The sequence below is a fragment of the Ammospiza nelsoni genome, chromosome 5 (assembly GCF_027579445.1).
Source record: "Ammospiza nelsoni isolate bAmmNel1 chromosome 5, bAmmNel1.pri, whole genome shotgun sequence".
In the NCBI taxonomy this organism is placed as follows: Eukaryota; Metazoa; Chordata; class Aves; order Passeriformes; family Passerellidae; genus Ammospiza; species Ammospiza nelsoni.
This window is the reverse complement of record NC_080637.1, coordinates 73,251,157-73,276,541: the sequence shown is the minus strand read 5'-3', so window position 1 is coordinate 73,276,541 and position 25,385 is coordinate 73,251,157. Positions and strand designations below refer to the sequence as shown.

At 38.2% G+C, this 25,385-nt stretch overlaps 1 protein-coding gene across 1 annotated transcript; it reads left to right on the top strand.

The window, feature by feature from the left end:
* Window positions 1-766: 766 nt before the first annotated feature.
* On the top strand, window positions 767-17,117 carry LOC132073236 (solute carrier organic anion transporter family member 1C1-like). Its single transcript, XM_059472125.1, has 14 exons — window positions 767-877; window positions 2,123-2,264; window positions 2,361-2,493; window positions 3,337-3,464; window positions 3,678-3,824; window positions 5,998-6,096; window positions 7,121-7,357; window positions 8,481-8,645; window positions 9,938-10,133; window positions 11,473-11,638; window positions 12,404-12,582; window positions 13,941-14,005; window positions 15,680-15,797; window positions 16,510-17,117. The coding sequence occupies exons 1-14, from the start codon at window positions 767-769 to the stop codon at window positions 16,730-16,732; spliced, it is 2,109 nt and encodes a 702-aa protein (XP_059328108.1). The 3' UTR covers window positions 16,733-17,117.
* Window positions 17,118-25,385: the final 8,268 nt, after the last annotated feature.

The following is a 25,385-nucleotide window of genomic DNA, read 5'->3' as shown; positions in this document are numbered from 1 at the left end:
TCCTTGAATCAGAGCCAGCTTTTAAACTTAAACTTTATCAGTATTATTAAAATATCTACATTTATCATCTGTCCTGCAGAAACTTGTGAAGGCTTGTGAGCTTATAGATAGTCATTATTTGTTTCTTTTAATCAGTGCTCTCTTTCCCCTTAATACATCTTTATCTACCGTACTGCTCACCCTGTTTTCTCCTCTGTCATCATTTCTGGTCTGAGTCTACAAATATTTATCCAATAAATAATGTTATTCATTCAAATGCTGACAGAATGGTAGTGTTCACTAAGAAAATCCTCAGAAATATAATAGCAGAAGCCTACTAGATCACACCAAAGGTCCATTTATTCTGGAACAGTGATCAAAAATGGATATCTCAGAAAGGACTGGCTCAAGTGTGGTGAAGGTCTTTTTCTGACAAACTGTCCCAGCCTCCAGCTGCCTGGGGACTTTCCTTTTCCACAGAGGTTTCTAAAAACCTTCAGAGATTTATCCATAACTTTTCCATCTGTCCAAGAAAGTTCTGTAGCCTTTAAAAAGCAGATGTCACAAATCAGGTGCACCAGTCCTTAATTAGTTGCAGTAGTTACTATGAGCACTCTTTAATGATTGTTCAAAGATGAGAAAAGATTCAATGTGCAGATATCTCAAGCAGTGTCTCACCACTGAGTATGTCTGAAAAACATTGGAAATGCAGTTCTTATGCCAATAATAGTTAAACATAGCAGTATTTTTCAAACAGGAGACATTTCAGACCTGGGGAAGGAAAACCATGGACAGACCAATCACTGCTGGCCAGCTTAAAGAAAAATCCCTGTTCCAGGACAGCGATGGCAGTGCAGCTCCTGCCAAGACTCTGTGCCATAACTGCTCAAAGCTAAAGGTATGGAAGAACCTCCACCACATAATTTCTCTGGAACACTGAATTTTCATTTGAAGTCCTATCAAAACTCAGTCAGTTATGTATGGCACTGTTTGGTGCTATATGTGGTAGGGAAAATGCTCTGGGCTGCATCCACAGGCGGTTGGAAGGGATTTGGGCAGCAGGGAGGGAGAGATTCTGCCCTGCCCTGCTGAAACTCCACCTGCAGAGCTGCCTCCAGCTCTGGGGTCCCAGCGCAGGAAGGACAGGGAGCTGCTGGAGCCAGCCTAGAGGAGGGACACAGAGGGAAAGGCTGCAGAATTGGGGCTGGAGAGGAGAAGGCTCAGGGCTCACCTCCTTGTGGCCCTCCAGTACCTGAAGGAGCTAACAATGAAGACGAAAAGAGAATATTGACAAGGGGGAATGGCTTCAAACTGACAGAGAGTGAGTTTAAATGGGATATTAGGGAGAAATTCTTCACTGTGAGGGTGATGAGGCCCTGGCACAGGCTGCCCGCAGAATCTGTGGCTGCCCCATCCCAGGAAGATCCAAGACCAGGCTGGATGGGGCTCTGAGCACCCTGGTCTGGTAGAAGGTGTCTCTGCCCATGGCAGGTGGTGATCTTTAATATGATCTAAAGGTCTAAAGATGATCTAAAGATGATCTTAAGGATGATCTAAAGATGATCTTTAAGATCCTTTCCAACCCAACCCATTCTTATTCAGTGGTTGTGATTCCAAGCATACAGAAGTTAAATATGCTCAGAAGTTGAAAAATGAGGCCATATTTTGCGAATAATTCATTTAGAGGTGTGCTACAGTCACAGTAGTAATTGCAGATATATATTTTTACTCATGTTTTTTAGAACAGGAGAAGGAGAGGTAATAAGATATAAGTACCAGATATGAGTATGTGATATAAGTACCAGAAATAAGCAACAAGTTTTTCGTAAGGAAGAAGTTTTTCCTATGGAAAACTTCAAGTTTTTCCTAGGGAAGGAAACAGCTGGACCAATATGTACTAGAAAGTTAGAAGGTGCATACCATCAATGACAATTTTCCTTTTCTTTGAAGAAGCAGAGGTTTTGGAGGCCTCCCTAAAAAGAGAAAGTAAAATCTGTTTTAATTATAACAATAGGCAGATTCTCCTCATAGAGAATTAGAAAGCAAAGCATTTGATTTTTGTGCTTCTTGACTGGGTTGCTCAGGCATCCAGCTGTAAAGCAAAAACTGTTACTTTGTAAACTCAATTATTTTTTCTCTTCAGATATTTCTTGGAGCTCTAGCTTTTACCTTTTTTGCCAAAGGATTGTCTGGAAGCTACATGAAGAGCATGTCCAGTCAAATTGAAAGGAGATTTGAAATCTCATCATCAATTGTTGGCATTATTGATGGCAGCTTTGAGATAGGTATATGTACTTCAAAAGTGGATCAGTGCTTCTCAGTACTCTTTCACCCCCAAAAAACCTATATTTTTGTGCTTGCTCTCTCTCCTGTTGATGCAGGTAACTTGATGGTGATGGTGTTGGTGAGCTACCTTGGACCAAGAGTTCATAGGCCAAAAATAATTGCTGTTGGGTGTCTCATCATGTCTGTAGGAGCTTTTTTGTCAGTGATGCCTCAGTTCCTAATGGGACGGTAAATATGGAGACCTTTCATGTTGTGCACTAATGGAACTTGATCATACAAAATAGTTTTTAAAGCATGCATCTGAGTTAAAAGCCTGGCAGTAGTAGTCTGTTCCAGCTATTCCAACAGGAAAATGGGTGGATTTTAAAATATTGGCATTCTGATTTCCTCTCTGAAAGCTTACCTCTTGCTACAGGTAAGCAGGAGAGAAACCTCAAATTTCTACAGAACTTATACATAACTAAGGATAAAGTGGGTTGAATTTTCCACCTGGGATGGATAGAAATAGAAATAGAATTTTTTAAACTGTGTTTCCTTTCTTATATTTAAGCAAACTGTAATTAGATCTTGGTGGTAAAGGTTTCTTTCTCCATGGTGACTACTCATGATAACCCCTTTAAAATGCTGAAGGTTTTAATCTAAACTTGGGGAGAATTAAATGTCTAAATACCCCATCCCCATTTAAGATATAACACATAATTGTCAGATGCAGATCCTACCCTTCCAATCCTTTGGCATCCTTGCATCTGCTACAAAGGTAAGAAAGAGTTGCCATTATGGAAAAACACAGATGTTGATGAACTCTGCCTCTGTCCTGCACTCTGAAAAATGATCTGTGGGGGCAGGTTTGTTGCTCTTTATCTCAGGAAAATATTAGGGTTAGAATCATCAGAGCATTTGAAAATGGTATGGAGATACCCATTTATTTTTTAAGCAAAGCACTGGGAATGGGGTCTCGTTTACTTTGTGTGTGTGAGACAGGAATGAACACATGTGAACAGGGCTCAGGCATGCTTCCTGCAGAGCAAAGTCCTTCATGTGTCAGTTGTATTTCACACAGTTGTTTTCCAGTTACAATTATGAAAGGATAACTGTTAGTGTGGACAACTCCTCCACGAGTGTGTCAGCTTGCTCCCCAGGGTCTGGGGGCCCTCCAGCCACAGATGCTCCAGAAACACTCAGCACAGTGATAAATGCTGGTAAGATAAAGCTCTGACGCTGGATTCTCTTCAGCTTGTCCCTGTTGTGAACCCTTTTTTACTGGAAAGCAGTAAAACCCCTGCTAGAAACCATGATGTATATAAACCCACCCTATAATGATTGTTAATCTCCATATTTTATTTTATTTTACTGCTGCTGTAAAGCATTGACAGAATTATGTTCACAGAAACATAAATGTTTATGGTCTGCAGGATGTGAGAAAACAACAAATTCCTATCTGTGGCTTTTTGTGTTGGTGGGGAACCTCCTACGTGGAATTGGGGAAGCACCAATTATGCCTCTGGGAGTTTCATATATTGATGATTTTTCTAAAGAAGAAAATTCAGCATTTTACATAGGTAATGTACAAATGAGCCGTTTTTATGCTAGATATTCTGTTCTTCAACATTTCTATAGTCAAGCAACAAAAGAAACTCAACAAAAGAAATTATCTGGATAACTTTGAGCAGTGCAAAAAACACCAAGCAGTGTAAAGGAGGTCTCATAATTATTCTCTAGGGATAACTCCAGGATGGCCTTTTTGCTTTCCCAGAGGAGCTTCTGTGATGAAGAGAAGCATAATCAAATACTCATTTCCCCAAAGTATAAAGTCATATCTGTCTTATCTGGCACATCAACTTCAGTACCACATCTTCAGAGAACCGAATTCCTTCTGATCACTATTTCACAGATAAGGGAATGGTCCTGAACGTGAGGATCTCTAATGAAGTCACAATTAACCACAGCAATGTGAATGTGTTTCAGGAGCTCTTACCTGGCTTTTTGAATTTCACATTTCACTTCCAGTTGAAAGCTTTTTAAAGTCACTCTCTGGTGAAGGATAAACAACACCTTGTCAGGGTGTTGTAACAAATCCTTTCTAATTGGGGTTTTGATCTTGTTTTGACAGCACATAACCTATTGCCCAAGACAGAGAGACTTACACCCAGGCTAATTAATTTGTTGGCAAACCAATTTATTGGCAAACCAATTTATTAGCATGGGATGTTTGTGTGGCCTGAAGTCAAGTTGGTGAAACTGAGCTGGTCAGAAAGACATTAAGACACAGTTTCAGGAAGAGCACAGCATGTGATGCTACAGGGTAAGGCCATGGCCAGTGTCTTCATTTGGAAATGAGGAAATCTGCAGGGTGAAGAAAATGCAAGAACTGTGTCAAAAGCAAGCATTCCACTCAGCAGTTATCCAAAATATTTGTAATCTCCTCTGAGCTTCTGATTGAAGGTATTTTAAAAAGTTTAGCTGAATTTTGTTCTTGTCAGAATTTAATGTGGGAGAGATTGAGACAGGTTGGGGACTACTGGGCAAGTGGGATCAAAAAGATAAAGTAAACATGGATTCAGCCAAAATGGAAATTCATTTACATCAGAGAAATAAAATATTTAGTTTGCAGTTTATAAAATATTTCATTTTTACATTCAGAATAGCAGTTTTCAGTCACTTATTTCATTTTGGTGGACTGAACCACTTTGTAAAAAATGTGGAAGTTGAAACAGTCTTTCTGTGGAACAGGACTTCCTTTTCTTGGCTAACTTCAATTCTTTTCTGAATCTTATTTTTCATCATCTGATTGAATCAATTAATAATCAGTGTTCTTTTAAAGCACAAACATAAAAAATAAAGTCCTATAATAAAAAGGTCAGTCAAACCTTGCTGATGGATTTTGAGCATTAATCTCACTGTTTTACCCTGAACAAGAAGTTTCAGCTTTGTCTCTCCTTTTTCCTTTGTCCTTTAATGTTTTGTTGAGTAAGAACATAAATTATTTGGAGGCAGAGACAGCATTTTCTTAATGGAATGAACTAAAATAATTTTGGTAGAGTTGTGGTGACAGCAATAACACTAGAGTTGCCATGGGAAGAAACAGAAAATTTAGCATATTTGTTAAGATGTAACAATTTATTACAGAAGTTCTGGGTGATAAACTGAGCAATCACTACATTCAGAAGCGAGTTTGCAAAACCAACTCTCTCAGGAGGAAAGTCTCTGCAGTAGAACACAAAAGGATTTACAGAGCACAGTGCTAGATGTGGGCAAGAACTTACAGACATTTGGTAAAGAATTCCTTCTTTTCCTATGGAATGAATCCTGCAACTTCAAGTTGTCAGCTCTGCACTGGAATTCAGGAATCCAAATTACTGAGTAGTTTGTAGTTTGATCCTATTACCTGCTCACAACAAAATTTCAACAGAGCAACACAAAGTGGCGAGGGAGCGTGAGAACCTATCATTGAATTATTTAGATAATATTTTATTTTATTTTTTGTTGATTGCCACTAGCGGTAACCAAAATCAAATTGTGCTTTATTTACACATCAGGTCAGCAAAATGCAGTGTGGGTTTCTGGCAGCCTTCATTTGCTCCTAGGGCGATCTCCACCCCAGCTGTGGTCAGGGCAGCTCGCACCTCAGGACATTCTGCAATGCCCTGCTCCTTCCTCTCTCATTTCCCCGCCCTCAGAGGGGAAGGCTTGCCTTGCCCATGCAGTTTTTTTGCTGTCTCCCTTGTCCTGCAGGCCTGGTGAGATCCTCAGGCATGTTTGGGCCAACGCTGGGCTTCCTGCTGGGCTCCTTCTGTGCCAGCCTCTGGGTTGACGTCGGCGTCGTGGACATCGGTGAGGGACCATGGCCACCAGCGTGGGGTGGCACATCAAGCCACAAGGTGTCTGGGTATAGGAACCCCCATGCCAAGAAGCACCTTCCCAGCTCACTGCCCCAAAAGCAAGGGTTCTCTGGAGAGTTTTTCCTGTTCAAAAATGGAGGTTTTAAAATCAGCCGTTGTAACGTGCCTGGAATAGCCCTTGGAAAACCCCCACTGTTTTTTTAATGTTTGCACACACACTCGTTACACCCTTGCTGTGCAGCTGAGAACAAATGATTAATTGAATAAAAGGCCATCCCCCTCTTGAGGGAACGGTGAAAGGCTCATGGATATTTTCAACACCTAGCAAAAAGTATGTTCTCTAAAAAGCATGCAGCAAAGTTCCATCTCAAAATTCTTATTGTTCAAATCACTTAAAAGTCTCTAATCCCAGGGAAAAATTGAGGAAATCTGAGGAAAACCTATAGAGTTTGGGGATGGGGATGGAGGGCACTCTGGGAAATTGAGAAAGGGAAGGGTGTTTTTTTGTGGTAAAGATCCTTTTGCTCACTCTCCCAGAGAGTATTGGAGGATTGTGGCAAGGAAATGCCACCATGGGCCTGAATGGACACATTTATTTTTGACTGCATGGGACTGATTCCCTTCCAGAGGTGGGTCATTCACAACTTATCCAGAGAAGCTGTGGCTGCCCCATCCCTGGAAGTGTCCAAGGCCAGGCTGGATGGGGCTCTGAGCAACCTGGGATAGTGGAAGATGGCCCTGCCCAAGAAAGGGGGTGAGAGAAGATGATCTTAAAAGTTCCTTCCAATATAAACTATTTTATGATTCTATGATTTGAATGATTTTATTATTCTATTTATTATGCTTTTATGAATTTATGATTTGAAGCTGCATTTGAATTCTTCATAGGGAACATAGATAACCTCTGTTCTGCCTTTATAATTATATATATGAGGATATACAGTAATGTATAATAATCTATAATAACTGCTCTGCATAATATTTACCCTATTTTCCTGTCTTTCTGTATTTTATAGATGCCATCAGCATAAATCCTAAGGACAGCCGTTGGGTTGGTGCGTGGTGGCTTGGATTGCTTATCTGTGGAGCTGTCAACTTCATTGCTTCATTGCCTTTCTGGTTTTTGCCCTATTCCTTACCAAAAGAAGGAGAGAATGAAAACTTGAAGATTAGTCACTTGTCTGTTCAAGGAGATCCCTGTAAAACAGAACCCCCAGCTCAACCACAATTACAGTTCTCAGAGGCAGTAAAAGGTGAAATATTGAAATATTATTACCCAAATATTTGCATATGAATTCTGTCTCATGGATTCATTGTGAGCTGAGCATGGACTCACACAACCTTCAGCAAATGCAGGTTTCTGTAGTGCAAACTATCGACAAAAATATCTTTAATTTGTGCTATTATAATTACATGCTAAAGGCAAGTTTCAGTCCTCTCCTGATGTCAGACAGCTGGGAAAAACTTGTGCTGTTTCTCTGAGCACCAGAGATTCTCAGTTGGTAGTTGTGAGGTGATTACAGCTACAATGCCATGGTTATGAAGAGAGAGTGAGGAAAACATCCCATCCCTCACTCATGAGCAATCCATAGTGGGCAGGCTAGGGTTGGCAAGTGTTTGGCAAGGAAACTGAGGCAGATGTTTGGGAAGGAAACATGGAGCTCATTATGACTACATTACATGTTGGAGACTCCCTGGATTTGTAGCTCCTGTGTTTGAGCTCAGGGAAGCTGAATTCATCTCATATAGGAACCACCAGATCCAACCATCTGTTGCTTTTATTTTTGTATTTTTATTATTAGACCCGAGGTTCTGTTTGTATATATGTGCACACCTACAGCAGATGTTTTAGGCAGCTGTGCCAAGAGCCAGACTACAGTCTAAATGTAGATGTTTATGTTCACTTTATTTTAATGGATTTTAATATTCTAACCAAGGGTCCCAGAAATGATTCCAGCCTTTTTTGGGGGGCCAGGTGCTTCTGTTTTCTAAACATCACTCTCCTGTGCAGTCCTTGTGTGGTTGGTGAGGGCTCCTGCTTTGGGAACCACATTTTACTCTTGGTGGAGGATGTTGATGCTCTGTGAAGGCATTGAGGATGTGTGCTGTGAGCCTGAGGAACCCTGTGCCACTCACAAAATAATCCAGGATCCTGATTCCCAGCTGAGCATCCTCTGTGCTGCTCCTCCTTTCACACCAGGCATGTGTTGGCAATGAGAACTCTCACCTGAGCAATCAGGTGCTGTGATAAGCACAGAATTATAACCTGCAAATGCAGCCAGCAATTAAATCCAAGTTAATTTCACTATCTAAAGGATGCCAAAACAACTCCTCTCTGTGTTTAGCAGGGTGTACAGTATTTCCTCTCCATTGCAGATTTCTTGCCAGCACTCAGGAAGCTGTTTGGAAATCCAATTTTTGCGGTGTTCATCCTCCTCACCATTCTGCAGTACAACTCCCTTGTTGGGATAATAACCTATGAGGCAAAGTTTATGGAGCAGCAATTTAATGTGTCAGTGGCAAAAGCCATCTTCCTAATTGGTAGGTACCTGACTTCTTTTCAAATTCCTGTGTCAAAAAGGAAGCTTTTATTTATTATCTTGCCTTCTGTTTTAGAAGGAGCTTATGTGAACTTTTTTTGGTTAAAAAGAAAGCATGTAGTGGTTTCCTAATTTTATTACTGTATTTTGAAAATGGATGTTAATTTTAGTGTTAATTTTCCTAGTGCTCCTAATTCACTGAGCTAGAGGATTATTAAAACTGGGTGGAAGTTTTTTCATAGTGAGATAAAAACCACACATCAAACATCAGCTGCAAATAAAAACTAATAGAAAAGAAATTTTAAAATGTTTAATGAAATGTGTGATTTTTTTTTCTTTTCAGAGTAACATATTGGTATAAATCTTCTTTTCTTTTGATTACAAATCCAAATTTTATAGGCAATAAGAAACCAAATTATAAAAGTTTGAGTCACTTCATTAATTTCAAAGCTGTTTTTCTATTTGCCAGCTCCTTCAGAAATAAGTACTTAATAGTGTTCTACAAAGAAAGAATGCTGAAATTATATTAATCTTACAGTGATTGATATGGTCTCATAATCTGAAAGGAAAACCAGGCTATGTGAGGTCATTGCAGAACTGATATTGAATTACTTTAATCTGAAGACACAATGTCTTAGTCAGCTACAAATGTGGGGAGAACTTTGTTTTTCCTATCTTTTTTATTTTCTGAATGCTGAGAAAATTTTACAGAAACAACCAAGAAAACCAATCAACAGTAAAAGCAGAGAAAGGCAAACCCCTGCCAGTAACACCTTGTCAAACCTCCCTGTTTAGCAAGTGAGGGCTGGTGTTTGTGAAATACTGAACAGATTAAATCTAAATGCAAATAATCTCATTATCCAGTCTCAGGTCAAAATGGAATCCAGTGCAGAACCAGATGCATCTTCCTTTTATGTTCCATTTTGGAGACTCTTTTGTAGCTTTCATGAAGTTTTATGTTTTATTTTATATGAAGTGTGTATGAGCTAAGACATTTACTCCATTTTCTACCAGGAACCTGTACAGGTTTTGTTATATCTACATATAAACAACAATATGGTAAAAATGAATTTTGAGCTTTCTAAAGTCATAATATGATTTGCAAAAGAAAATGGGGATGTGAAATTACTAGAAGTTAATATAAATCTTAGAACCTCAAAGAATCAGCCTAAAAATAGGTGTCTGATACCTATTTATTCTAGAAATAGAATACACCTATTTATTTTAGAAATGTATTCTAAAAGAGTCAATGCAAGAGAGAGCAGTTCATATTTTTTTACTGTCTCTTTGCAGGTGTGATACTTCTACCTGTCACAATCCTGGGCATGTTTCTAGGAGGCTTCCTCATCAAGAAATTCAAGCTCCACATAACTGAAATGGCCAAGTTTGCTTGCATTACCTTTATTGTGGCATATTTGGTGAACTTGCTGTACTTCACGTGCAGCTGTGAGGTGCTGCAGGTGGCCGGGCTGACAGCGCCCTACTCTGGGTTTGTACCCTTCACCTCGGGCTGCCGGGGTCTCTTGGCACAGCTGCTGCTTTCGGGGCGTGCACAGACAATAATCCCAGGTTTTGAGACGGAATTGTCAGCCTGAAGTCATGCCTAAAGCTGGGGATGGGGAAAATACACCAATTTTATTTTCCATATTTTTTTAAACAGGACATTTCTTTTTCCCTTAATTTTCTTTTTCTTAAATTTTCTATTTCTGACAACATACCTATATATTCTGGCAAATTGCTTAAAAAGATGACATTTATTACAGGCAAATTGAATTTCTATATTCTATTTCAAAGCTTTAATTTAAGGTGTTGTGGGAAATGTAGGACTCTTGTATAATTGACTCATATGATTAAGTAGAAGTTGTTTATTGTTTACGTTATATGTGAAAATAAATAAATATGCCATATAATCTATATATTTTTATAGATTTTATAAACTGGTTGAGTGCAACATCTGATGCCACAGAGTGAATTAAAAATAAACATCAATAGCGTTAGAGAATATATATAAAGAGCATTTGGAGTTTCTCCAGGAGAGCTGAGTCTGGAGAATTTGACACATGCCAGGGTTGTTTCTGGTTAAGTGACCCATTTAGTTTTTTACCTATTTAACAATTTATATTTTGAAGAGAAGCAACAGCCTAATGAGGGCTAATTCCCTCTCTTATCTTCCCTTCTAAAAGACTTAGAGGAAATGTAGCCCACATGATGTGTGCTTTTGGCTGAGGGAGAAGGAGGGAGAAAAGGTAAATTTTGAACATTTTTACCTTACATTTGACTTCACAGCAAGGATGATTTGTAGCTTGTGGGCTCCTAACACTTTCAGGAAATTGAGCACTGCTAACATGTGCTCAGAGTGTTCTAATACAGTGACCTGGGTCCAGTGGAAAAATATCAATTGCTGTTTTGGTTTTATGTATTTTTTTTTACTTTTATACCCTATCTCTATCACCTGGATATGGTAGGATATCCTACTGCTGAGGAAATTATGGTTTTTCCTTGGACCATGTAGAATCTCTATTCTAGGTATGATTTTTTTTTCTTGGGGTGAGATTTCAAATGCAAAAGTAATATTCCCACCCAGCCTTTTCATTTTCATGCCTTTCCAATCCATAGAAATGTTATTGCTTGATGAAAAATCCCAAGAGAACTTTATTTTAGCTGAAATCAGCTTAGTGTTCATATGACAACTTCACAGTGCAGGTATCTGTCCATTTTGATCACTTCACTTTCTCCATGTTTTTCCTGCATACTCCTTAATATATATAATTTTTTAAAATATAAAATTCCACTAAATAATTCTTTAATTTCCTCCTGTTGTCCTTCAGAATGAAGCACCTTTCCTCCAGCAAGCACATCTACGTGGCCAGCTGCAATGCTGAGTGCAGCTGCAAGCTGGACCAGTGGGACCCTGTCTGTGGGGACAATGGCATCACATACATGACAGCCTGCTTTGCAGGGTGCAAGTCCTCATCTGGGACAGGAAAAAATATGGTAAATACCAGGGGATAGATGACTCTGCATTAGGACAAGGAGCAATGGTTTTAAGTTCAAAGAGGGCAGCTTTAGACTAGATATAGGGAAGATATTTTTATCAGCACCAAAGCCATTTCCAGGACTTCAAATAATCCTGCCTGAGCAAGACTGTTAAAAACACCATGTTTGCAGAAGAGTGTGCAAATGCTTATATCTTCTGGCAGAAGCAGAATTGTCTTCACTGAAAATACTGAAAAAGACAAGAAGCATTATCAGGCTTGTATTTAAACATCCCATCAATATTGTCTGGCTTCATTTCAGGAAAATTGGCCTTCAAACCCATGTGTCGTGCTGACTTCAAAGCCCATTATCAATCCAATGCTGTTTAGGAACACAATGACCTATGTGCATGATGCATATTTGGTCCACACCTCTATTTTTTCTTGTTGCTGCTGTTACACATCTTCTTCATGGGATACCTGAGTAGGATGGCTGGATGGCAGTTCACATTTGACTTTTTAGCTTTGACCCACTTGAAACGCACACAGAGCACCTTGTGTTCTAGCAGTGGCTGAAATTAGAACACCTGCTTTATGTCTCTGGAGCAGCTCAGAGAGGCTGGGGCATATCAGTGACCTGGCTATCAGTCTGCAGAGATGATTACAGAGGGTTTTTCAGCATCAGTCTGGCTGGTGTGGAGAGTAAAAAAATCTAGCTGATGAATTGGTTGTTTATTGATGCTGAATTCTGAATAAATAAATTCTTCTCATCTTCTCCTTTCAGGTGTTTCACAACTGCAGCTGTGTGGAAGGACAAGGGCTCAGTGGCAATTCCTCTGCAGTTTTGGGACAATGCCAAAGAGAAAGCTGTGCCAAAGCCTTTCCCTATTTTTTAGCATTACAGACTGCATGTGCATTTGTTTTAGCCTTAGGAGGCACTCCTACATACATGATTATGTTTAGGTGAAATACTTTATCTTACCTTGACCATAAAGCTTGGGAAAAGAGAAACAGAAAATGCTATGTACTATTTCATTCCTGCTGTGAGGAATGGCATGTGGATCAAATTGTGCCCCTGAGGATTTATTTACCTGTGCTCTGAAATCCAACTCTTTTCAGAGGCAGAGCAAAATATCTTTCCAGAAATTTAATTCTAATTTGATGCAGAGTAGATACTTTGGTGATGAAAGGGGGGGCATTATGCTGATCCTGAATGCTGGGTTTCAATTCCAGTGATAGGGATGTTTTTACCAGAGCATTGGACTTGAAATGAGATGCATTGCTAAGCCATAGCCAGTGCTGTTCACATTATTCAGAGAAAAACAGGTACCTTTGTTAAGCCTTGTGGCCTCACAATATCTTCTGTGTTGGGAGAAGTCTGATTCTCACGTTTTTTTGCTCAGCTGACAGAAGCAGAATTATAGCAGAAATATTTTTTAAAAATTTCATTCCTTCAGTTGGAAAGCATTTTACATCCAGAAGAAAATACAATATTTTGTGCCTGTCACATGGAATTGTCTTTATCCTCCTGCTCATGGGTGAATCACAATGGTCACTGTACATGACTAAATAACTTGGCTGAGCTGCTGATTTCCTGCAGTGCTGAGTGCAGGGCACACCTGGGTTATGGACAGGTGTGCATAAAAATCATTGGCCAGTTTTCAGAGCCCTAATTTGTGTGGTGAGAAGCCTTTGGTGGTGATGCTGACGAGACAATATAGTGGTGTATAAACTGCAGTGCAGAGCGGGCACAGCCAGGCTCCCTCCTTCCCCTGTGCCAGCTCAGTGCTCCCCTCTGGGTTTTGTCAATTCTCCAGCTCACCTGATGGACACAGGCTGCTTTCCACTGGTAGGAACGAGGTGTTTTATAGCCAGGTCACTCACATTTGCTATCTCTCTGTAAAATGCTCGAGGCTGAGGTGGTTAAATCAACAAGGACTGCACACCCTTGTTCCTTCTGGTCATCACTGCACAGTGCAGCCCCTCATAAAGCCAGGCTTGAGCTTAAGTTATGGGCCTGAACTGCCTTCTTTTGGTGGGCTTTCATATCCCTGTGCACCACCTCCCAGAAGTATTCACAACCTGTTTTCCTTTGGTTCAAGATGCGTTCCTGTAGATTCTTGCATTTATTTCAGTGGGTGTTTCTCTGTGGAAGGAGACTCTACATGTGAATTTTAACTTGGTGGATGTTTTCAGTCGGGGTTCCAGGGGCTGTGCTGGGTAAGCTACAGCACTCCTGCAGTGAGGCATGGGCAGGTGTTCTCAGCATGGCTGCAGATCCATTTCTCTGCTCCTCAACACTCTTTTTGTTTCCTTTCCAGGTCTGTCTCACCAGACCTGAAATCCTTTGCTGTTGGGATAGAAGCTTTGGGTGGTAGAGTACTAGGTAAGATTGAATTTCTTTGTGGTTTTCAAGTGGGTTTACAAAGAAGCCAAAGAGGTAGACCAGAGGCAGCCATTGCACTGCCCTTGCTCCCGAGAAAAACAGAAGAGATTTTCCAAAATTTTTCTTTGTAAGCAGACTATGCATTTCAAAATGTTTAGAGGAGCTTACTACATATTTCCTGCTATTTACATATGATGATTACCTAGTATTTACATATTATTATTGTGTATTTACATATCATGATTATCTCTTCAGATTTTTTCTCTACACTTAAAATAAATGAGGCAAAGGAAGGAAATTTTCTTTTACTATTGAGCTGCTTTTTTTAAAAATTGTGGACACAACTACCTGAGCTTGATCAGTCTGCATATCCCTAACACCATCCTCCCTTTTGCTGACCATTATTCCCTTAAAGTTCCCATGTACTTTGCCTGTTATTTTGATTCTTGAGTTTATCTGCAATAAACAATAATTTAATTATTCAGATACATGATCTGCCCTGCATCAAATGAACCTTGCCTCATCTTCCCTTGTTTGCTGATTTTGAAATCTCTGCCTTTCAGAAATGTCGGGAGTTTAGTTCAAGCATGGCTTAAAGAAAAAGGCCACGAAGCCATGCAGCTGAGAGAAAAGTAACAGGTAGCTGTGAAGCAGTTTCAAAGCAGCTTCCAGCCTGACTTCTATAAACAATTAGTCTCTCTCAGGCATCCTTGCATAAACAATAAAGTTCTCAGGCAGTCTTCCCATAACAAAGGTAACATCCTCTCTGGGAAAAGATGGCACCCTGGGAACAGTTATGGAAGTTTTGGGAACCGTTCGTATCACAGTGAGAACACTGATTTTGTTTGATGTAAACAATCAACGGTATTGTAAAACAAAAGGAGTGGTTAGAGTTTTCTCTGTTAGCCTATCATGGGGCTGTATTTTGGAATATGCATGAAGTTCGTTAACACTATTATTTAAGGTGACGGATCGATCAATAAAGTCGGAGTTCGATGCATTATAGGATGGTCGTTCTCCCCCTCACTTCAACACAGAAAATCCCTAGCAGTCATTTATTTGGATCTGTTTTTCAATGTCCATATTTTGCAGAGAATCAATCTTCTGCTTTTGTAGGACAGTTAACTTCAGAAAATTGCACAATCTCCCTCATACTGATGATATTAAAAAATTATTGTCTGTCTAAAAGAAATTCTTCCATTACTACTTAAATAGTAGACTTATTACCCAGTTTCTGTGGAGCAAGTGCTAAATTTCATCCCTTTGCACTGCACTAATCCCCTTTTCATGGCAAGACTTGAATATATAAATCAATATACATAAATATTCATATGTCATGGCATGTAATTCCACACCAGGGATTGCAAAAGTTGGTTATATTATTTCTTTAAACAAAGGAAGTTAAACTTCTAATAAAAATACCATTAAAGGGAATTGCTAACATTTCCCTTGCTGGATATTATTAAGCTATTGTTTTAAGTCCATTGTTTCAACTCCCTTTAAGTACTTTTACTTAAGTAAATCTTGTAATCTCAAAGCTGGGACTGGATGTTTAGTCCCATTCTATGCAGGCATAATTAAAAAACCTGGAGATTGACTTCCTCATTTCTTTACATGAGGTTAAATGATGGGATGCACATGTCTGAGATCATGTAATGAGAATTTTCTTTGCAGGAGGACTCCCAGCCCCTATTTATTTTGGTGCCTTGATAGATGAGACCTGCTTGAAATGGGGGACAAAAAGCTGTGGGGGATCAGGGTCCTGCAGAGTGTACGACACAAAAGAGTTCAGGTAATCCTTTTTGGGGTTTGGGGATCTGGGAGCAGGGACCAGGGTGGACTTTCCTCTTGCCAGCTGTCAGATTAGGGTCTGACAGAACCACTCTTCCTTACTACACCTTAATAGGTAAATAAACCAAAGACTTTTTATTCAGTCTGACATCTAAAATTGCAGGGTACTGCCTGAAGTAATGAGAATTAGTTCTTTGATTGTAGTCTGCACTGAATAATGAAATAAATGCACTGAGTAACTCTGTGACACTTTGGCTTTGTGGGGTGCTGAAAAACTGTGGAGTATGTGTAGATCTGCAGATTCTCTCCCTCACCCTTCATTTATTTCCTTCCTATTGTATAAGAAATCTCAAAAAATCCCCTTGGGGGGTGGACATGAGTGGCCAGGAGGAGCTGGGGTAGGACAGGGACAGCAGGCAAAAAGGCCCAGCAGGTGCAGCTCCTTTTTGTCAGCCCTAAAACAGAGTCTGCTGGATGGCAGGACACTCCAGACATTTCTGCTGGAAGTCTGAGACCTGATTAGAGCCTGTCTGGGGCTAAATATCACAAGGTCATTTGCTTTCTGCCTGTTATTTCTTATTTTCAAATGTGAAGCAATACCTAGCTGAGAATAGATGGTTTTGTCAAGCTGCTCTTTATAACCTATTTGGTTCCATATAGAATTGGAAAGTTTTATTAATATAATTGCATTTTGTCCCTTTTCCCCCCCCTAGGAATGTGTATCTTGGGCTCGTTGCAGGACTACGGGCAGGATGCTGTCTCTTGTACATAGTGCTCTCTGTTTTAATTATCAAACGCTTCAAAGCAGATGGCAAAGAGATGACAGATATTAAAAATGCAGAAAGCTCAACCAGCAAAGAACCAGAAACTGCCAACAAGAGAGAAATTCTTCCTGGTTCAAGAACCTCAGAGGAGAGTGAGGAAACTTATATGTAAAAAAAACCCCAAACCCCAAGGTCTTTTGTAACTTTGCCTGTGCTCCAGTTTTTCTGAGCACAAAAGGGGTCTAAATACAGACTTCAAAAACTAGTTTACATTTTGGGAGTCAAAAAAGTATCTTTGAACATTGGCTTTTTATTTGCTTTACCCTATCTTCTTCCTTTCCTCATCTGAGACAAAAATAAGGGGAAAAGGTGTTCAAAATTTTGGAAAACTCTCCCATCCTCTTGCTCTCAGTCCCTCTCTAGACCAACAGTAGGACAAGCCAAAATTTGCAATTTTGTCATAAATTTGATTATGCTTGAAAACTTAAGAAGAAGAAATCCACAATAAGCTGCTTTGACATTTTTCACTGACTTTATTTCAAGTCCTCTTGCTCTGTATTTAGTCCTACAGCTCTACATGGACAATCAAGTTTCACTTGGGCTTCTCTGATGGCCTTTCATGAGCTGAGCTCCTTGTTCCAGGCTTGGTCCCCTGAGCCGTGGCCAGGTGAGACCCCAGGGCTGTCACTGAGCACCCTCAGAACTCAAACTGCACCACAGCTCTGGGGTTTGGCTGGAAAAACAGTCAGAGTGGAGAGAAATGAAGTTTGCCAATGAAGTTTTGAAGCAAAGTGTGTTCAACAGTCAAAGTGGAAACCAAATGAAGAAAGTAGTGTATTAATTTTTGCAGCACATCTCAGTAATGGGTTTGAGAAAGATTACTCTGAACTGATGCAATAAAGTGATAGGTGTTTAAGTTTCTTTTTTTTTTTTTTTTGTGTTTGTGTGGAGGGGAGGGGGGGCATTTTAAGCCAAAGGACCACTGTATTTGTACCACATAAAGACAAATTACCTTCCTTGTTTAAGGAGTCTTCAATAAACCTTGAAACACAGTACTGAATACTTGAAAATTCACAGCTTTCCACAGGCAGCCTTGTCCAGATAAAAGCTTTATTAAAGGAAGATCATAACAACAGTTATTAAATAAATTTTAATAACAACAGTTATTAAAAGAGGAAAGAAATCTCTAAAAATATTATTAGTGTGATTTTTTTGTTGACAGCTTTCAGGAAGTACCTTTGCAATAGGATCAAACATACTTAGGAAGATCACTGTAGATTTTCTCTCCATCACCACAGGCTTTTTGCTTTATTTTCTGGAGGGTATCTTGTCTTCCTACAGTGCTGTACAGAAACCTAAAACTGGGGAACAAAATTTCTTTCCTAATTTTAAACTTCCTTAGGATATGGAATAGAGATAATGAACATAAAGAAAATCTACCACACTTTATCTCAGAAAGAGGAAGATCAGTGGACTAAAGAGAGGGATTCTCTCTATTAAACTATTTTCTGACCTTTCTTCTACCATCTGCCCCAGATGGGATGGGAAAAGGGTTGGATACTCACTGAAAGGAAGCTCCTGACATCCTGGCCTTTGGGGATGGATTTGATTACATTTTATTGCTTAAAGACAATGAGCAGCACATGTAGACATTGTTTTTTCCATTCACAGCTCTGATTATAAACTGATTATAAACTCTGATTATAAACTTCTCTAATGCAGAAGATACCAGTAGTGCATCTAGGTCTGGAAATTATTAAAGAAAAATCCAAGTTCCAGAAACCTCAGGAACTGTACACAGAGAAAATAATGGTGTGTCATTCTCCTTCTGTAAGGAGAATTTTAACATTGAATAAATGCCCTGGCAGCTCTAGAAACATTCCTGATCTACGCCAGACACAGAGTCAGTCAGGTGACTCATACTATCATACTAACATCATTTCCCTTTACTTCTGTTTTTTGGGTATTTATTTCTGTACTCTGAGTTGTTTGGGTTTTTGGTTTTTTTTTTGTGTTTTTTTTTTTTTTTTTAATATTATAGGGTGTTTTTTGATGGGAGCATCTTGATTTCTCCAGGAGGTAATGTTTCAGCAAAGGAGCTTTGATAATTGATGTCAGACTGGAAATGAGATTCTGGTCAGATCTGACGATTCATGCCCAGATATTATCCCAGATGAAACAGTAAAGTGAGGTTTTTCAAACAAATAAGAATTAAGATCATTCTTCATAACAGTCCTGAATTCATAGTAGCACAAACCCTGCACAGGTAGGAAGTTTAAATGAGCCTCTCACTCAGTATTCTGACAAATCCAATGCTGTTTTTCCAACATATTCTGTTTTTTGAGTGCAAATCCAGCACTCTCCTGTGAACAGAAGGTAGAAGTGTCTTCAAGGGAACAGCTTGTATTTCAACAACCAGCTAGTACAGAACATGAAAAAATTAAATAGGTGATGAACCAAGTGGGATTTTTCCAAAAGATTTTATCTCCTTGCTTCTCACAGCAGAGAAGAAGTAAAGATACTCTCCCTTGTAATTCCTCCTGCTCCAAAGGCCAGTGAGAGGCAGAGGGGGCCCTGAGGCTCTGGTTTCATTGCAAAATCACATTACTGACTCTGGGATCAAAACTGGCATCTTTGTCCTGTGTCTGAGCTCCATCACTGGGAAGATCCTCCAGGAAAAAAGAAAAACCTGTGGTTTTCCAAGTTCATAAGAGAAACTGCTAACCAAGAAAGCCATTTTGGAGGCAAATTTGCAACTCTACCAAGGCAGGTGTGCTTTCAAATACAGACTACAAACATACAGTTTGGGGATCATTACATATAAATCATGGTAAGTCCAGCAAAATCAAAATAAACAAATAAAAAAGGCAGTGAGTTTTCATCAGACTGTGGGAGATTTAAGGGCATGAGCCTTCTGTTTACCCAACTCTCCCTTGAGGATATCAAAAAGCTCTTTAATGGCATTTTCAAAGTCCTTCTGCCAGAATAACTACACAAAACAGGAGACAGCTGAGTTATCTGGCATTTCTTTGTATTAAATACACAATTGAGCAGACATAATGACCTATGGCTACCTGGTTTTGTGATGTTTTCTAGCTGTTTATAAAAAAATAGAAAAAACCCCAGCATCCCTAAACCCACAGTTTTCTGTATGCATTAGGATCATGTACCCTCTAAAAACCAAGCCTTCTTATGGCTTTTGTGTCCCCATTATCAACAACTCCTGTCTGTCCTGGCACTAAAATAAATTGGGAATAAAGTACTAGTTGTTGCAGAATAATCAGAAAATACCTTAGGCTGTCAACTTAAATTTAAAGCATTCAAAGTGTTTTTATAACATAGGTAACATCAGATTTCGTCTACCAGTTTTCACTGTGGAGTATATTGTCATTTTGCCTTCAAGTCTGAAATAAGCTGAAAGTTTTTCCAGCTGAAACTCTTAATAAAGATCTGAAAAATATGATTATTTTTCCAGTGTTACTTTCTATTTAATGAATGTACTTATTCTGAAGTACATAACATAACTAATGCTTTATAAACATAAAGCATTCAAGCTTTATGCTTTATGCTTTATGCTTCAACCCTTCAAGCTGAGGGTTGTTTTGCAAAGGGACTAAGTGCTGGTTTGTTTTTTTTTTTAGATAAGTGTGCTAAACATGCTGTAATGTGATTACCACTTTTAGTGAAAAACTAAGCAAGTCTTGAGTGATTGAGAATATCAGAAAGCAACAGGTCATCAGATTTCTGCAGATCAGTTTAATAAACTTTAATGAGTAATTGTATATATATATAATTGAATTTGAATTGTATATATTGTATATATGTATAATTGAACTTTATAAAGAGTAATTGAACTTTAATAAGATATTTTTACAGGAGAAATACAGGTCTTTACAAAATATTCTGTTGGAATCCTTGAGATTTTCTAAGAAAAACAAATTGCATTTTGCAGGAGAAACCCTGAGAAATATTACTGAAATTCTCATAACAGATCTGCATCTTAAAGCAGAGATATTCTGAGGCAGTGACTGTCAAACCGAAATAATTCCTCTCCTCAGCTGTGTCTCACAATAAGGCATTTCTATAAAATGCAGCATTTCCTTCTCTGAAGTCAGCAGGCAGGAAATAATCAGAAGAGTTTCATGTTTCTCAGTAGGAAATATTGCTGCCAAATGAATGAGTGCTCTTGTTATCTGCAAAACCCATAAATGACTGAATCTCACTGGAATGCATATTTATTTTAATATCATGTTATCACTGGAACACTGATGTTCCATATTATTACCTCTAAAATCAGTATTACACTGGGTCACATCATCACAGATTTTGTGCTGAGTCCTGCCTTAGCTGACAAGATCAAAGAAACCCGAGATATTACCCCTGTACTAATAACAGGTTATAATAACTATTATAATAATAATGATGATGACAATATTATGATCTGAAATACCTCAGAGGCCCTGCCAGGTTTTCTGTATTGATTGCTTCAACATTTTTCTTAAAGCAATAGGTACATGAGTCACAAACCATCTCCTAAACATAACACATAAATAGATTTCTAAATAAGATTTTATTCATCACAAGGTATGAATCACAAGATTATAATGGCCAAATAGAATGTTATACCAGATCTATATATGCTATTATATAATACAGATAAAATAATATATATAATATATATTATATATAGCCTCTGTATTATAATAAATATACTAGATATTATATCAAATGCTTATGTAATATAGAATTGTTATATATTTTACTTATTGCTATGTTCTGTATATTAATACATTGTTGTAATATTATATATTATAAATTATAGGTATGTTTTTATATTGTAATTGTTATATGTTTTATAATTTAAAGTTATAATTGCTTACATAAAATATAAATGTTATTGTAATATACAATTGTCATATATTTTATGTATTGTTATATATTTATATATTGTTATAATATTGTATATTATAAATTATTATATATAAATAAATACTTCATTTTACTGTTTTATGTTATAAATTATATATATAATATTTATATATTGTTATAATTGTTATATGCTTTATGATTGTTATATATAAATATACTTGCTTATGTGAAATATAAATGTTTATGTAATATATAATTGTTATAAATTGATATGTTGTTATATTGTTATACATTTATATATTGTTATAATATAGTATATTATAAATTATATGTATAAATACTTGATTAAAATATTATATATTATAAATTACATATGTGTGTTTATATTTATATATTGTTAAAATTATTATATGTTTTATAATTCTTATACATACATATAATTGTTTATGTAGTATATAAAAGTTTATGTAATATATAATTGCTATTTCCAGCTCCGTTTTTCTCTCTTCTCTGACTCCATAGTGTTGATGGAGACCTAAGAGCTGAAGACACAAATGGAAAGTTTGGTGGAAATACCATGATTTCTACTTTTTTTTTTTTTTTCCTGTAGACCCCAGAAGACATCCTCTGAGATAAAACCCGAGGAGCAGAAAGGAACACAAATAGGCGATGCTGATCACTGCAGAGGGTAAGTGGCAGCAATTTAGAAGGAAGTGATCACAAGCAGAGCAGTAATTCCTTAACAGGATTTTCCCTTCAAGCTGCACCGTGCAGGAACTCACTCCAGCACCAACACAAACAGCCCTGCAGTCCCTACCCAGGGGAGTTCCCTTTTTTTGAATCAGCTGGGCTGGATAATTTGCAGATTTTCATTATTAATACCAAATTTTGGGGCAATTTAGTCTTGTTACTGTAATCAGTTCTATTCCTTGGATTTCCAGTCCTTTTTACTTGCTCTTAATTTGGCTTTCAAAATAACACCTGAGAGCTGATGTCTTGCAGAGACTGCCCACGTGTGCTCTCTGCACCGTTTTGATAACTGTTTTCACCATTTCATCTGTTTTTAGAATAATTTACGTGATACATTGATGTGACACATTTTTATTTTGATTTTGATTTTGATGTGCTGCCACATCAATTTTCTGTAGTTCTACATTTATTGAAATGTTCATTCCTCCCAAACCTTTTAAGGATCAACAGGAGCATATTTGTTCAATAAATTGCCTGCTGTTTCTTTCCAAGCCAATATTGACATTTTTTTGCAATTTCAAATTGACTGCAAAGTGCATCAATATAGAGATAATGACAACTGACCCAAACCCAGGTTCTCCAGTCCTACTAATGCTTGGGTGACCTTAAGAAGTAGCTGTTGAATATTCTATATCCCCGGAGGATTTGTCAAACAGGGCAGGAATGAGGGCATTTGTGAGACCTGGATGGCAAAAGCATTTCTTGCTCTCCATAATGCTTCTTTTTAACCAACTTCAATGCATTCCTGAAGTCAAGCAAAACAACAAACAACTTTAAATCCTGTGTATTAAAATGAGGATTAAAAAAAGACTGGTGGGCTGAAATTAATGATGATTCAGAAGTGAGTCAGGTATTGAATTCTCCTTCAAAAATCTGTTTTCAAGAACACGGGGGGAAAAAGAATAGTATGAATAATTGGAAACTAAGGAGCTTTTGCAAGTAAATACTTGCAGCTACTTAGTGTAAGTAAGGAATTCCAGAAAGCATGCACAAGAAGGAGCACCAAGGAAACAAATCAGTGCTCTTACTGCAGGTATCTTTTAAAAATAATTTATAACTGCCAGGATTTCAGGTGAATGCAGCAAACAATTTGATATTTTGAAAGACTTGAGAGATCTGACTGCAGGTAGGACAATTACCCTTGAAGGGAGCTAACACAGCATCCATCCGTGGTCAGGCTGTGACCCAAATCCCACTCAGGGTGGGCCTGCACACAACTCCAGGCTGTCCCTTATATTGTCATATTTCACACTAATGCATTAAATTTATGTTTTCTTTCAAATCCCAGGAGTTTTATTAGAAAGGAAAATGCACATGTTTGTTTGAAACTAAAGTCAGTTCTGTTGTTCTGCTTCACTGGAGATATCTATATCATCTATATCATCTATATCTACATCTATACCTATATCTATATCTAATCTATCTGTATCTTATATATATATATATATATATATATATATATAATCTATATCTATACCTATATCAGCTATCTATCTATCATCTATCTATCTATCTATCTATCTATCTATCTATCTATCTATCTATCATCATCTATCTATCTATCTATCATCTATCTATCTATCTATCTATCTATCTATCTATCTATCTATCTATCTATCTATCTATCTATCTATCTATCTCTATATATCTATAGACATAGATATATGGATTTATAGAGATAAAGATAGATGATATAGAGATAGATAGACATAGACATAGATATAGATAAACATATACATATACAGCTTGTCAGACGGGCATTTTGCCAAAAAACTCACTTGATAAATTCTGAAATTCAAAAAAAGAATAGTGATACATTTAGCACTGCTTTAGATGACAGCTCCCAGCTTAAACAATGTGAAATTATTCACACCTGATGGATTTGCATCAGTAGAGGCCCTTGTCACCAAAACAAAACTGACAGATTGTTTTGTCTTTATGTCATATGTCTGGGATGTATTGTATTGCCTGTAGACTCTACTCCAGAATAAACATATGGCAGCATCCATGGGGTGGTATGCACCACATAAAAAAAAAAAAAAGAGCCTTTCTCATGTCTTGCATTGGTTCAGACATAAAGCTCTGCACACAGACTTGGAAAAACACACATTTATTTTATTTGCATACTTTGCTAAAAAGTATTTCTGTATAGATTTTGGACATCAGGTACTTAAAAAGTGGGAAAGATTCTGCACAGTTATTTTTCTGAGTAGTAATAAAAAAGACAAAAATAATTCCCTTGCCTGCTTTAGGCACAGAAAGTAGCAAGATGGGAAAAGACTTTTCTTCTTTTCCTGTGTTTTTCTCCTGCCCATTGTGCAAGCACTGAACAATGTAAATTCATTTTCCAGTTTACAGCACACCTTTGGTGTGTTTCCGCTGGAGTGGTGACTCCACCACTTCTCTGGGCACTCTGTTCCAAGCATTTCTGTGAAGAAAATATTCCTGAAGCCAAGCTGAGCCTCCCCTGGCCCAGCTCGAGGCCATTTCCCCTCTCCTCTTTCTGGTTACCTGGGAGAACAGCCTGACATCCCCGGGTCCTGGTCGAGAGTTGTAGAGGGCCACAGGTTCCCCTGAGCCTCATTTTCCCCAGGCTAAAGAAGAATAAAGAGCTTCTCTAGTTTTGATGGATGGAGAATCTCTACCTTCAGTAAATATCACTTTATTTGGACAAAAAGTCCCATTTTTCTCCCTTCAGCTGCTGCAATCACTGCTAAGTGATTGCTGTCATGACAGACAACACATTTCAGAACAATTCAGCATTTTGCTCAACATATAGATATATTTTTCATATCTAATATATCTATTAAACATATCCCACTGAGCCTTGAGCATCTATTTTGAAGTGTCAACCTTCCTGTTGTGAAATGGCTCTCAAGTGCTCTTCTTTTTAAAGTCATGTTGTCAAGCTCCGAGTGAGGCGAGCACAGCAAAGGCAAACCACCAAATACACAAAGGCAGCTTTAAGTACATGAGCTCAGGTGGATGAGCCGAGGGAATTTTAGAGGGTGTGTGGGAACACGGATGGGTGTTTTTCCTGGCTGGTGATGAATTTTTCCCGGGAAAACCAGAGCTGACGATAAAACATCGATAACTGCGATGGCAATGGGGAGCAACCCTGGCGTTTGGGCGCCCTCTGCCGGACACTGCGGGCATCGCAACCCAGCCACGAGCATTGCTGGTGCTTCAGAATCTCTTTAAAAATA

Coding starts and splice junctions, on each gene's coding strand:
- LOC132073236 (XM_059472125.1), top strand. CDS start 767: ATGGACAGACCAATCACTGCTGGCCAGCTTAAAGAAAAATCCCTGTTC. Junction 14,006..15,679: donor TTTGGGTGGTAGAGTACTAG/GTAAGATTGAAT, acceptor TTTTCTTTGCAG/GAGGACTCCCAGCCCCTATT. Junction 15,798..16,509: donor TACGACACAAAAGAGTTCAG/GTAATCCTTTTT, acceptor TCCCCCCCCTAG/GAATGTGTATCTTGGGCTCG.